Source organism: Artemia franciscana, chromosome 4, assembly GCF_032884065.1.
Source record: "Artemia franciscana chromosome 4, ASM3288406v1, whole genome shotgun sequence".
Taxonomy (NCBI): Eukaryota; Metazoa; Arthropoda; class Branchiopoda; order Anostraca; family Artemiidae; genus Artemia; species Artemia franciscana.
Window position 1 is genome coordinate 56732963 of NC_088866.1, and position 14968 is coordinate 56747930.

Sequence of the window (14968 nt, forward strand, 5' to 3'; positions counted from 1 at the left end):
ACACCCAAGAAGTCAACTTCGGTTAATGCTAATGAGACAATTCGGTACTTGTGTCTTACAGCCACGACGCTCAAGAAGTGAGGTTAGGTTAATAATAATGAAATATACCAAAACATAACGAAAATATAATAGTTTCGCAGCAAAATTTTGGAAACTACAACAAAAAATTATGGAAGGGGGGGCACCCAGACTCTATTATTTTAAATACGTAACCTAAACTAATCTAGCCAAACTTAACCTAACCAAAACTAACCTAACTTAACCTAACCTAACCTAACCAACTAAATATTTAATTAAAATATAGCTAGAATGTAGTTACCCACCGATCTGATGCTAATTGCCAGGTATAAAGACCATGAAAACCGGTTATTGTCCCATGTTTGCGATATAAATTCTCAGTGTGGTGGCTAGAAGACACAAGTACCAACGATTCTTACTTCATAATATGCAGAATAATTGTAGCTAACGCATTTTGCATGCAGATCCGCTATATTTTAACCCCCCCCCCCTAATGTGCAAATATATAGCTCAAATTATATATTTTCAATGCATTTTCCCATCCGTAACTTGTTTTTCAAGTTTCCGTTTCGTCACAGTTGATTCAATTTACAGGTACACAGGTTGAAACAAGAGAGACACATTTCACGAATAGCTGCAAAATATATAATTGAGCCCAGCTATCAGTTGTAGGCTTTTTTATTTTATTTTTTTTTTTTTCAATACTGTACTTTTTTTATGGGTTAAAAAATAAATTTATTCCTTCATTTTTAGGACAAGTTGTGCTCAAGAACGTTCAAATGTACTCTATTAAAGACTGTTGTGCATTGTTAAATGCACATTGTTAAATGCACATAAAAGAGTGTTGTGCATTGTTAAAGACTGTTGTGCACTGTTGTGGAAAGATTATTGCGTTGTGATGAATAAAAAAAAAGATAGTTCTGTAATAAACGTATTAATGTGCATTACAGAAAATTGTTGTGCATTAAAGATTGCTTAGTATTCAATATAGTGCAAAAATAATTTTAATAGCAAAAACAGTGCATCAAATATTCGCGACTTTTTCGAAATTTACCCAAAAACACTGAGATCTTTAAAACCTCTCTGGAAATTAGAATTAACCAACATTATCGATTTGCGTTTTGTGGCATCGTTTATGTACTTAACAACGTTAATTTTGGGGAACTTGGGAGAGTCTCATTTTCTTTTCGGGAAATTTGAAAAGTGAGCCTCTAGGTAACCGCTCCATTGTCCAACTATTCCTGTTTATAGGAGGATACATTTTTGAAAACAGTCCTAAACATCTTAAGAATCAAGTAGCGTTGGAGAAAACAGAATGAAACTGATCCATGGAACATGCTTGAACTAAAAAGGTGTACTGTAAATCTTTTTTAGATTTTGAATTTTACAAAAAGGGCGCATAACCCTTTTTGAATTACGCAGTCGAAGTTATTCGAGCACAATTTTTTTTATTTGACGAGATGACTGTAAAACTTTGATTTCTAGTGACGGTCTGATTATTAGAATCTTAATCACATCGAAAATCCGGTGATAGAAGGCCCCATCACAATGAGATTTTACTAATGCTGAGAATCATATCTTCCATGGAATTGTTCAGCCAATCAGGAAACTCAAAAAAAAAAATCAGATTAACTTGAATTATTAGTGGTAGCTAAATCTCAGCATTAGTAAAATCTCATTACCAACAGAGTCTTCCTTGGGTTCTCCAATTAACTATGTTTGTCGCAAGCTAGGTCATCAAATTGGACTAACATACTATGTACATGAATTCAAATTTCGACAGAATGGAAAAATAAACTGTAAAGAAGTGTAATAATAGAAACAGTAGGATACATAGGGAAAATGACACAAAATTGTTTTAAAGAAACTAGAAAAATTAAATTGGCCAAGGCAATGCAACGATAATCATAAACTAAACTTTATTAATAATTCAACAGTTGAACACAAGATTATATAAGGTAATCTAGACCGTAAAAAAGTATATTTCATTGACAAGACAAATCGAAAATCATACCCAAGTCGAGGAAAAACTCCGAATTTCTAAAAATTCGTAACAAAACACTTTTTGCGAAATATCGTTCTGAAACTTTATTTATATGCTGTCGAAATGAATGGGATTTACTCTAAATGTCAATATCCGGGACGCCAACTCACAAAAATCTAGAAACGTGTAATGATTTTTTTACTAAAGATCAAACAAGTATTTTTTTTTTAAACTAAAGAGAGGGGCAATTTGGCTTTATTTCCGATTTTTTGCAAACAAAAATACCACAAAAACTTAGCATTCAAGGGTAACTGCCATCTCCCCCCCCCCAATCAAAAGGCGTTCCTGGATACTATTGAGATATCAAATCGTCCGAACTGTTTTTTTAGAACGAGCTAAATGCAGAGGCTTGCCTAATCATTAGGGAGGGCTAAAACATTTTGACTGGAAGCTGGGACGTACAAATAGGGTGCATAGGTGCAGAGGTCTCTTGGCCTGATTTCCTAAATTTCCCTGAATTTTAGGCTGTTTTATTCAACTATTCATTTTTTTTATTATCCCCCCGAAAAAATTAATTACTGGCCCTCCTTAAGCCCAACCCCCTCGCCTCCCCCATAGAAAGAGAAAAACTAAGTATGTGCCTGACAGAAAGCTATCTTCGCAACCAATTCAATGTACATAAAGAAAAATAAAATCCTCAGCACTATGTATGTTACATAAAGCATGCCTTGTAAGCATTATTTTCAGTAAACTATTACCAAATGTCTTTCACTTTAAGGATAATTACACAAGAAATTGTACTTTAAACTGAAAAACGACTCTGTAATCAGTTGTGTAAAGATTTACTTTTTGATTTTCAAAGGCGTCAAGAGGGACTACCTTTTTTTTTTAGACAGTCAACAGGAAGTTTCTCCCTGAAAGGATGAAAAAGATTTCTACCTCAAAGGTCTAAAAACAAAAGAAGCAAATTCTCGAGATTAATTGGCAAATTGGCAAAATTGTATTAAAATCGAGCATGTTGTAACTCGAAAATTAATTATGGAACTAATTTGGGTTTGAAAGAATTACTCCCTCTTTTAAATTTCAGATTATCAGTTTCATTATTCGGCAGTACGCAATAGGTGTTTTCATAATACAAAATAATGGGATCCAACGTCAGTCCCTGCCCCTCCCCTTCGAAAGGCCAAGCTCAATCCAAATTTTTGCTTTTTTCTCCTCAAAATTTCTTTATTTGCGGATCCTGAGAGTGATAGACTCCATTTCCAGCCCCTTAACTATGGAAGGGTTCACTCGAGTTTAGCTTGTGATCAAATGCAACATCTAGGGCGTGTTTCTGCCACTCCAGCCGTAAAAGACCATTACGAGCAAACATCTGAAGATTCACAGCGCCACAATGATAAAGCGGTCAAAGAAGTGTCTATATTCAATGCAGACCCCCCGTGTGTATGTGCGTGTACATAAAAAAAAATAGAATCCTCAGCACTATGTATGTTACATAAAGCATACCTTGTAAGCATTATTTTCAGTTAACTATTACCAAATGTCTTTCACTTCAAGGATAATTACACAAGAAATTGTACTTTAAACTGAACTACGACTCTGTAATCAGTTGTGTAAAGATTTATTTTTTGATTTTCAAAGGCGTCAAGAGGAATTACCCCCTTTTTTTAGCCAGTAAACAAGAAGTTTCTCCCTGAAAGGATGAAAAAGATTTCTACCTCAAAGGTCTAAAAACAAAAGAAGCAAATTCTCTAGATTAATTGGCAAATTGGCAAAATTGTATTGAAATTGATTTTCGCTATTTTCTCGGCAAAATTGCTTTATTTGCGGACCCTGAAAGTGAGTATATTCCATTTCCAACCCCTTAACTATGGAAAAGTTCACTCGAGTTTGGCTTGTGGTTAAATGAAACATCTAGGGCGTGTTTCTGCCACTCCAGCCGTAAAAGACCATTACGAGGAAACATCTGAAGATTCATAGCGCCACAATGTTAAAGCGGTCAAAGAACTATCTGCATTTAATGCACACACACACCCCCCCGTGTGTGTGTGAGGAACGATGGGCTTTAAACCAATCTGAAATGAAAAAATCCCCTTTGCCCTTTGTGCAGGTATGGTGATGAAGATTTAGAGGGTGTATTTACCTCGTCAACGGCTCTACATATCAGAGAACATAAAGGGAAAAAGACAAACATAATCGTTTAACTAATTTTTATTTTCCTCAGAATCTTCGAGATGGAAAAAGAATTTACACAATGAAAGGTTTTATTAAGAGCCAATATTTACCTCTTTCAAATAAAATGGTAATAATTTTGAATGAAAAGTTAATCAATCATTAATATTATTTTTAGTTTCAAATTTGAAAAACCAAGCCTTTTCACTTTAATTTCGCGCCATTTGAAATTCTCAAGAGGTATTTTCATTTACACCATCTTCGACTTTGGAAGATATTCTCCCCTTACTGCACCTTTTCAACATTTACCCTAGACGAAATTATGGAAACAGCGCGTAGACCCACAACACGACATCTTTCATAGCTTTTTATTATGAAATAAGATGGCACTGTATCTTTATAGTTTATCTATACCAACGTCAGTTCAAGTGAGACCAGTGCCACTAGCAAATTAATTTGAACAAGTCCAAGTATTTACTCAATTGAATCAATAATTTCAATTTTCTTTGTTAAGATTCGAACACTGACGAGAACATCAATTATTATTATGCAACAAAGACGCCATTTAAAAGTCTTATTCTTTTCAAGATGTAGTTCATGCCTCTAGTAAGAACCAAAAGTAAAGTTATGCTACCAGTTACGACGACCCAGATAACACAGAGAGGGGGACATAATGCCAGAGTTTTCATGTCAGGATTATTTTAGAAATAAAAATAAGAAATTATAACTTTCCAGTTACATTAAAATTAGCCCGAAAAATGACACAAAACCGGAGTATGATTGAATTTTCCTAGGCCAGCACCCCTATTCGAATTGAATCCGATTCGCCCTACCCCCTCTCTTCCTCATGGTCATCATTCGCGATATAATTTTCGATATCAAGTCATATTTTAGATCTTTAAAACAGGCTTTCTTTACTGACAAAATTAATTCTCTAGCCAGCATATGCTGCCAAATATGAACTTATATTCTATAAACTTTGCATCTTATTGATGGTGGTTAAGACAGGGGTCGTACCTCCTAACGGCATCTAGAGGGATCAACGCCACCGCTTGGTTTACAGTAGCCTCCTTTGATTAATAGCTAATGGGAACTGTTGTAATACTCATTTCCGAAACTTAAGAGCCTTTAGACAAGGTGCCAGAAGTACGTACATTAAACGTCAATCCAAGCTGGTCTCGTCTAGGGTAAACCACAGCAAAGTCCCTCCCATTAAGCTTGTAAACGAAAAGAAGAAAGGCTAAAACTTGCCAAACTTTTTCAAATCAAGCGATTATGCCTAAGAGCTCCCTTTTTTACATTTTAGCCCCCATCCCTCAACAATAAATCTGGTACCATGTCTCAGCTTACTAATTTTCCAGTGTGTACCCAGACGTAAATTGAGCGTTGCAGTTATGCTCGGACGGTGATTGCGACCCTTAGGTGGGGATTGGTCAAAACATTTTTTTCCCCTTGGAGATTACAAAAAAAAAAGAAAGAAAAAGGGACTTTATCTTTGTGCGATGTGTGTAGGTCTAAGGGATGTGTCATACACTCAACAGTTTTAAATGGTCAAATCCGACACTTCCTCTACTACTTTTAATTGTTCCTTTTAATAAAAGCTCCTTTTAATTGATAGCCTATGGGGACAGGTTGCAATATTAATTTATAATTTAATTTAATGAATAACTCCTTTTAATTGATAGCCTATGGGAACAGGCTGCAATATTAATTTATAATTTAATTTAATGAATAGCTCCTTTTAATTGATAGCCTATGGGAACAGGCTGCAATATTAATTTATAATTTAATTTAATGAATAGCTCCTTTTAATTTATAGCCTATGGGAACAGGCTGCAATATTAATTTATAATTTAATTTAATGAATAGCTCTTTTTAATTTTTAGCCTATGGCAACGGGTTGCAATATTAATTTTCAAAATTTAAGAGCCTTTAGACAAGGTACCGTAAATATATACATTAAATATTACTCATAAATAATTGAAACTCACCTAGACGAGCAAAAGGTCCCAATAGAGTAGTTGGGTTATAGGGCGGAGGTGGAAGACCGTAAGCTGGTTGTTGAGGGTGACCTATAGAATTTCCACCAGGATACGGGGGTGCAGGAGGACCCTGAGATGCTGGCCTAAAACGAAAAATTAAAATTTAAAAAAAATGTATGTGCATTTTTAGATAGCATAAATGAACAAACGTAGGAATGAAAATTTAAGACAAAATCCACTTTTTGATCAAATATTTTAAAAAAGTGACTTTCCAAACAATAATCTAGATATAAAATAATTTTAAAGATATCCCTTTCCCTATACAAAGTTAGAATATGTTATAAATAAAATAGAACAATAAATATTTTCCTGTTTATTGAGAGCAAATTATCAAACAAAACGATGAAGCATTTCGTTGCTTCTACAAAGGGCGTAGCTACATTATTCTTATGAAGAGCGGGGGCATGATGGGGTCCTATGCAAATGGTAGCGAAGAAAAGTAACTATCTAACAGACCCGCTACTTGGTGAATCTAAAACATTACGCAATACATTATAAAAGATAAAAACATATTAAACAATCATAAATGTAAGTTCTGGTGCTTAGTTTTTGCTCAAATCGTCAGTAATGAGCTACTCCAGACGACAGTAACATAGAACAAACAAGCTTTTAGGTTGGCGAAGGTGAATGTTGTATACACCTGAATTTTTCAGCCAGATTCACCCCTAATGCTGCCGTACACATCCCTCCTCCACTTCCCCCAAACCCCACGCCTAGCATAGGATGCTCAATCTCATAATTGATCCAAGCGCTATTTCAATAGCCCGGTATCTAGTTATTCATTTGCTTGTAATTAATGATTTTTATTAAATTGACTTGTTTGTGGGCTCCTGATTCATGTTAATAAATAGTATTGATAACAGCAGGCCACATAAAGCCGAGACAAAAATCATAGGCAGTGCAATAGCGCTGTCAAAGTAAAGATACAGAGTAAGTAAAAGTATTACGATAGACTGTGGAACATTATACTGTTGAATATTCCCCAAATTTAAATAGTGACCGTAGTTCTTATTTTTTTAAATAATGTCGGAATTATTACCCTGTCCATTGGGCATGGTTTGACAAAGAATATCTTGAAAATCTGAACTGTTTTAGGCATCATTGCTGCAGAAACCTTAAATTAATCAAAAATTGCCAGGGATGTCAGTTGGAAGGGAAAAATTGATTCTTAGAGTTTGAAAATTACGGTCCCCTTTGCATCTTTGTTTAAAAAATAATTCTATGAAAAATACACAATTTTTTTGTGTAAATCAGGGTATGGGTAGTATAAATTTCCGTAGGGGGTTTACACTGAATATCGTTCTATAATTCCCTTTACAAGCGAAGCTCGGTCTCCTAAGGTTGCATGGTAAAACGGATAACGGTAGAAAATGCGTTGAGAATGAGAATAGGTTAGTACTGCTTATGCATGCACACAAAATTTATAAATTCTAAGACAATTTACATATTTTTTGACATTCACTTTTTTGTATTCTCAGCAGACATTTTGTACAGCACGCTGATGCAGAGATGTGTCCCATAAGTAGTGCTAGCGTTATGTGAAATGTGATTTATTTCAGTCATAATTCTTAGCAAATTTATGTTAGTTCTTTTTTGGGAGCTGATAAAAGAAATAATTTGAAAGACCAAATAGCAAGAATTAAGCATGGTATTATATATAGAGGCAGTTTTACATTTACGGGTTAGTATGTAAATCCGAAACATAAGAAATAGGATGTTATCAGCACTTATTAGCCATTTCAATGACAAATAAGAGAACTGAAGTTTCAATTAAATAAAAATTCAAACAATTAAATGATTCCAGGATCGGATCCCCCCCTACCAAATTCCATGACCAAACTACTACCAATTTGACATATCTAACTATAGCACAAAAATCATTATAAAAAGCACTAAGTCTTATTTTCATTTTCAATGACTTCTTTTTGATTCAAGAAATACTATTCACTGTTTATCTACCTTCTTATTCTTCAATTATACCATTTCTGTCCAGTTTGGAGATGTGGAAGGTGCATTTATTTTCAATTTTGAAAATTTTAAAACAAGAGAATCTAATCTCGAACAGACAGATTTTACGAAGTAAAAGCACCTTAAAATATCACGAAAAAAAAATTAACCTGAGCAAATGTGGCAAAACAAAAAACATAGAACATTTTTTTCAATTTCGCCATTAACTAGGCTCACATTTTTACTGGATGATAAGGTTTCAAAGGCAATTGAAAAACAATATTTGAGAAAAACACCAATGAGGAACATAATATGAAGTGTAACAGAACCTCCTTTTTTCTCGTTTTCCTTATGTTGAAAACGAGTGTGGATTAATTGAAAAGAAAATTATCTGCTCAAAGTAAAGGGCAAATTTGAAACTTAAAACGAGCGACAGTTTTAAAGCTACTTTATAAATTATAGTTTTTTCTCCAATTATTGGAGGGGAACTGCCTGTCTTTCCCCCCTCAGCGACACCACTACTTTTACAAACAATGGGCGCATCTGACATTTTGACGCTGTTATTTTGTTTAACTTAAAAAAAGGGCAAGTAAATGACTTTTAGTGATAAACTACCTTCTTTGGAGAAACAAAAGGCAGATATACGCGTTGATCCTTTGTAGGCCCTTTTGTACTTGCATATTGTTTGATGCCCTTTAGGCAATTAAGGCTATCTTTCAAATTTGTTTATGGGCAACCCAGCTATCTGACCGAAAACAAGAAAAAGGTATAAAATAAAAATCTTGAATTAAGCAATTTTTTGGCAACCATTTTATTTAGTGATTGGGCTATTTTGTCCTCAATTTCTTTTAAAGATGGTTTGTGAAAGTTACCTTTTGAAACCAAGCTTATTCAGAATATTATTTGATGTGTACAACAGAAATCTAAGAAAATCAAATGTAACTAAAACGTAAATATATTAAAAAGAGGTAAAATTTGATAAGGCAGAGAAATATAAAAACAAACTTTTCAAAATAATCATGAAATCTGAAAATTTTGGCTTCTAGTCCAGAAGCCTCTATAAACGAAAGAAAAAAAGATTGTCCCCGACTGGCATATCACAATTTCATCTTAAGTAAAGATGGAATTCTTTATACAATTACTTTACGCAAGATGAAATTATGAAATACCAGTTAGACTTGTGTATTTATTCAGTTACCCTTTCACTGTTACTAAGGGTCATCCTAATTTAAGTTTTGTGTTTTGTTTTAAGGTTTAATTTTTTATATTTTTATTCTGCACTGAGGACGGTCAAGCGAAGATCTTGACCGAAATATTCGCATAATTTTTCAAATTTTTCACTGGTTGTTTATTGTACTCGTTTTCTTCCTTTCTTCGCGATTTTATGTTTTCTCATAATTAGCTAGTGTGGTCTCAGAAATTATTTAAATTTAATGTCAATGGCCTAACTCTTCTCATTTATTCTCATTACAAAGCTCAATATGAGCATTAATTTAGAAACAATTCTTCGTTCACACGCTGCTAGAATGCATCAATACTAATTCAATACAGCTGGTTTTAGCAAGTAAAACATTACGTATCCCAGCCTTTCAGATACATAGACATTTTCCGTTCTAGAAACATCTATTTACAAAAATTTTTACAACACATTTTGCTTCATCAGCAATGAAAGTGCTGAATGATTTGTTAATTATCAGGTTAAAAAAAATATATAAAACTTGACTTTTAATAAAAATTGAATTTCGACAATTATGTTTCTCGTACTGCTTGCTCAAAACGGCTTATTATACCGACATCTATAATAAGACAAAATAGATGGCGCATAGAATCTCTTTACTGAGCACTAAGAATGGTTAGTTACATTTTTAGAGGAGTTTAATTTGCTATCACGTGGAAATTTTCTCATTCAAGAAGAATATTAATTTATATTTTGGATAGACCAACCTTCTTCTTTAAGCTGAATGTTAGTTTTGGTAATCAAAAGTGATTTGTAATTTATCTCGGTAACCATATTCTAATCCAGCACTACCAAGCGTATTAGTCTTTGCTTTACTCAAATCATCGTCATTTTTGCAATTTTCATTAATTCCCGTAAATAACTTTAAATACGTATGAATAATGCAGCTTTTTTTTTTTTTTTTTTTTTTTTTTTTTTTTAATGTAAGACAAGCTACATTATATTACTAAGTTAAAATTTTTTGCAATTGCTGTCGAGGAAAAAAAGGGAGGGGCACTAATCTGAATTCACGAAAAAGCTGCCGCAAACTTATTGTATAGTGAAAGAAAAAAAATTTGATGGCTCTTCATAACTGAACATTACTGAAGAATTGTGCCTGTCGACCGTCCTCCCGCCCCAAAAAATCATTTAACCTTTTAGGAGTAAAATCTGTGAGCAAATCTTTAATCAAGCATCAACTAATCGACCCTTAAGAAGCCGTTATTCCCTGTATATTTAGAACTAAAAGGTACATTTTAACAGAAACAAAAAAAGTAAATAAAAAATTGACGAGGGAATTTCAGTTTAGCCACTAAAATAAGTCAATGCCTTCTAGTGATATACAGCAAAATTACAATTTATTGTAAAAACCAGGAGTGTGGTGCTGGTCCACTTCTTCAAAAAAGTAAGAACATCGACTCCAACATTCCTGCTAACTTACTATAGAAATTGATGAGAGAAATCGATATTAATGAGAGAAATGCAGAAAAGCAATATTTTTGGCTAATAATATTCTGTAATTAGAATAAAATAACAATTCTGTTTATTATTGACACGTTTTACTAGTATCTGAGAGTATTTGGCATGACTCCAGCCTTTTTGCGTTTCGATAACTCTGTTTTGTGTTTCATTATTTCTGTTACTCCGACTTCATTCGACAAACTAAAACGCGGATTCCAACTCCAAGACTCTGACTTCACCGCCCTGGTAAAGATTTATACTGTTTTTTATACAGCCTTTTTCATACTATTGGATTACTTCGGGCTAAAGATGCCTAGGAATCTTTTGACACGGACAATGAATTAGAATAAAAACAAATCATTCCGTTCTGTGTGGCTTTTGAAACAATAAGATTAAAAACTAAAGCCTTTCACAGAAAAAAATTAACACTGTCAACCATGAGCACCGACAGGGAGCAATCCCTCCCCCCTGGAAACAAAAATACACTGAAGAACTATCTAAAAACAGGAAAATGACAAACATTCCCAATTAAGTCGATGTATTCAATCGATCCAACCCCGAACCCTCCACTGGATACGGCCTTGCTTGACCCTAAGAAAATGGGATTCTGACGTCATACCTATTCAACCTACTAGCATGTAAGAGTACATAAATAGTTCAATACGGAATTTTCACTATTTTACTTCAAGACTACTATAATATTTGACGAGGGACGTGGTTTTTGAAAACTTAAAAATTGAATTTGATTCTCAGCGAGATCTTTTTTTATAGCAAAACAGTAGGAATTTTTGTTTCCAGGTGTCATATGTGATGGCCCGCACAAGAGAAGGAAGGCTAGGCAAGAAACTGGCCAATCCAGCTCTTGAATACAAAACTACTTTATAGTTTCGGCAAATTTTACGAACAAAATTAAATATTTATACAAATAAAAAGTAGGGCTATACAAATAAAGTTTATAGTATTTTTATTTTGAAATGAGCACGGCTGCCAAAACAAACTTCCCATATCTCCCAAATTTTGTTTGTTTTTATTGATGTCTTTTAGTTTTACTGCTGATGATGAACACTGTATATGTATTCAAAATATCCAGTTAAAAATTCTATATTTGTTCACTGTCGATTAAAAGGTTTCATTCCTATTTTGAATTGTTATACTTTCGTCTTGGATTACTTCGGGCTAAAGATGCCTAGGAATCTCTTGACACGGACAATGAACGAGAATAAAAACAAATTATTCCATTCTGTTTGTATTTAAATAATAAAACAACTCATTTTGTGACGTTCGTACACCAATCAAATCATTCCTTTCTTTGCAACTTATTTCATTTTTTGCCGGATTTTCGTAGGTCAATCAAATTATTCCTTATTCTGGAGAGGCAACTGATTGATTTTAAAATCATATTAAGCTGAGAATTTGCATCAAATGAAATAGTTTTTGACTCTTGTGGAACGTATATTAAAACAAAAGATTCCTTAATAATCTATTATTCATACTTTTTGACTCGATATTCTAGGCTTTTGAAACAATAGGATCAAAAAATCAAGCCTTTGACAGAAAAAAATTAACACAGTCAACCATCAGCACCGGCACGGAGCAATACCCCCCCCCCCCCTGGAAACAAAAAGACACTGAGAAACTATCTAAAAACAGGAAAATGACAAACATTCCCAATTAAGTCGATGATAAAACCAAAGCACTTGTCCCCAGATATGTTAATTCACGAAAATTGAAAGGAGTGTGAAAAGTATTTCTTTTTAATCTAATGGGGAGGGGAGGGATTTGCTAGTTTTTAGACATTATTAATGAACATAACAAAAACAGATTTTCAACTGAAACACCTCCAAAGATGTGTTTTTAAATGAAAATATAAGAATGGGCAATTTTAAGAACCTGGGGACTATCCCCTCCCCTACTAGCCCACCCTCCCGTAAGTTCCCTAGCAGTATTCTTGTAGTCACCTAATTTTTTTCGCGCAAAGAGCTACTCTTTTAATCTTTTTTATTTTAATACCAGCCTTCAGCTCTCATTTCTCAATTTTTGCTGATATCTGTTTTGTTTCTTATTTATGCAGGTTGATTTTATTCCGCAAGTTTTTTTTGTTCTATTTCTCTAATTTTCTATTATGTTTTTACTTTCCTGTACAGAAGATGCTTTACAAAGATCTTTATAGATATATCAGCAAGTTCAATATTTATGTCTATTGGTCTTAGGTCTCTTGTTTCTCTTCATTTTGATTTTTCTGTCTAGTCAGTTCCAGAAATTATTCATAAGGAAAAGATAAAGAACAGTATGGGCAATCACCTGTAGGGAGGAGATTTCTCTGTATCTCGACTCCTTTGTAAAGAGTCATGCCTATGCAGAACTGCTGAATCATGTCTTTCCCACTCAGTGGTTGGAACTGGCGTACGCCTCATATCAGCTTCCACTTTGCTACCAACGACATCTAACCTTCCCCGAAGACTTAGTTTCGTTTCACTAGGAAGTCCTTCAGGAAAAGAAACAAAACTAAAAAGAAATATAAACAAATATGTAAGATAGGAGTAACAAACAAATTTACGCTTTCAATAAAAAAGAAGAGAATACTATTAATCATTATTGGCGGATTGAACTCTCTGTCTGCTCACTCAATTGGACTATCTGTCTTGGCTTTTTTCTACAATTAGCCATGGCTTAATGCCCACAACTATTCGATTTTAATTCAAAATACAACTGATTAATGTGATATCTTGTGTCTTGACCTTGAAACAGCAATCCTCAAACTGCATTGGGAGGCTCTGAGAAGGTGTGCGTTCAATTCAACCCCATTCCACTAGCCCTCAGTTACTTCAATCTCCATTCCACCAATTCCTGTTCAACCAGTTACAGGGATTGAGTTTAATCGAGGTTGATTTACATATGGATTGAGTTAAATGACGGTATTGTATCAGATTTAACGACGCTTCTTGACTACTAAGGTCCCTGCGTCTGCCCTGCAGTGCATTTCTGCAGCATGATTCGACCTCTGGGTCCCGTATTACCAAGCTAAGGTCAAACCCACTGCGCCACCACAGGACGTTAAATGACGGTTGAATTGTAGGAGAACTGATTTCAATACAGTCGACTTGAAAAGGAACTGATCGGAATGGGGTTAGTTGAACAGGAGTTAAAACTGGAAATGAGTTTAATGAGGGTTGCACTGACCAAGTCAAACGTAGGGTTGAGTTACATGAACCCTCTGAAAAAGATTAAGGTCGAGAGACTTTACACAACTGCATATGCCATCTATCAATTAATCATCAAAGATGGCGGGAAAGTAACATTCTTAATTTATAATTCTTTTGTTAGATCTTGTCATTAATTTCAAAGGTCAGCCACCTTTTCTACCTAAAAAGATTTGCCACCCTTTTCAATTTAATTTGATCAAGTTTCACGAAAAAAGTAGCAAATAGAACACTTTTTAAATGCAAGGAGCGAACCTTTTTAATTAAAGATTATTAAACAGGGATGTAGCTTAATTTAATTTTTGACAGGGGTCCACCGTTCTTGGCATGAGGGGATTGCAACTAACAAAAAAATCAATGTTCGAATAGCACGTATTCGTTTACTATTCGAGATTTGCTCAATTTCTATGGGAAGACAGCTAAATTCGCTTTTCTTTCTGGTCCCTTTTAATGTTCAGATGTAAAACCGAGCAAAACGAAAAAACCACTAACCACCAAAAACATTTGGAATTTTTTGCAGCGTGCCTAAATATAAAAGAAATTAATAAAAACTGCCTATTGGATCAGGGGCGTAATTTAAAATAGGACAGGAGGGGGGAAAACTGTCCCCCAATAATCCGGTTTCCCCTCCCCTAGTCCCCTAAGATCCCAGTCCCCCCAGCTGAAATTAGTTTCTTCAAAAACTTTGTCAAAACTAAGATAAAACTGCATAATTCAAGCATCCACAGAAACGGGTCAGTTTTCTTAAGATACAGCCTACCGTTATTGTACTATATGGCTAATTTTTCAGTTTTCACTGTCATTTTCACTCGATTTGGGAAAATTGGCAACAACTCCTTCCCCTCCTACGAGGATTTTGAATAAATTACGCCACTGCACTCGATTAGCGAAATTCGAAATTAGAACTCGAATTTAAAGAGACATACTA

The 14968-nt window shown here is 34.3% G+C and overlaps 1 protein-coding gene across 7 annotated transcripts in view; it reads right to left on the bottom strand.

Moving 5' to 3' along the window:
• The window catches only part of LOC136026642 (ETS domain-containing protein Elk-1-like), a 145462-nt gene that overhangs the window by 22562 nt on the left and 107932 nt on the right, over positions 1–14968 (bottom strand). For all 7 annotated transcript variants that reach the window (XM_065703374.1, XM_065703375.1, XM_065703376.1 and 4 more), the window contains 2 exons: positions 13142–13345; positions 6166–6299 (listed from right to left, as the gene is read on the bottom strand). In XM_065703374.1, the coding sequence (XP_065559446.1) occupies positions 6166–6299; positions 13142–13345 (338 nt within the window). The remainder of the gene's footprint in view (positions 1–6165; positions 6300–13141; positions 13346–14968) is intronic.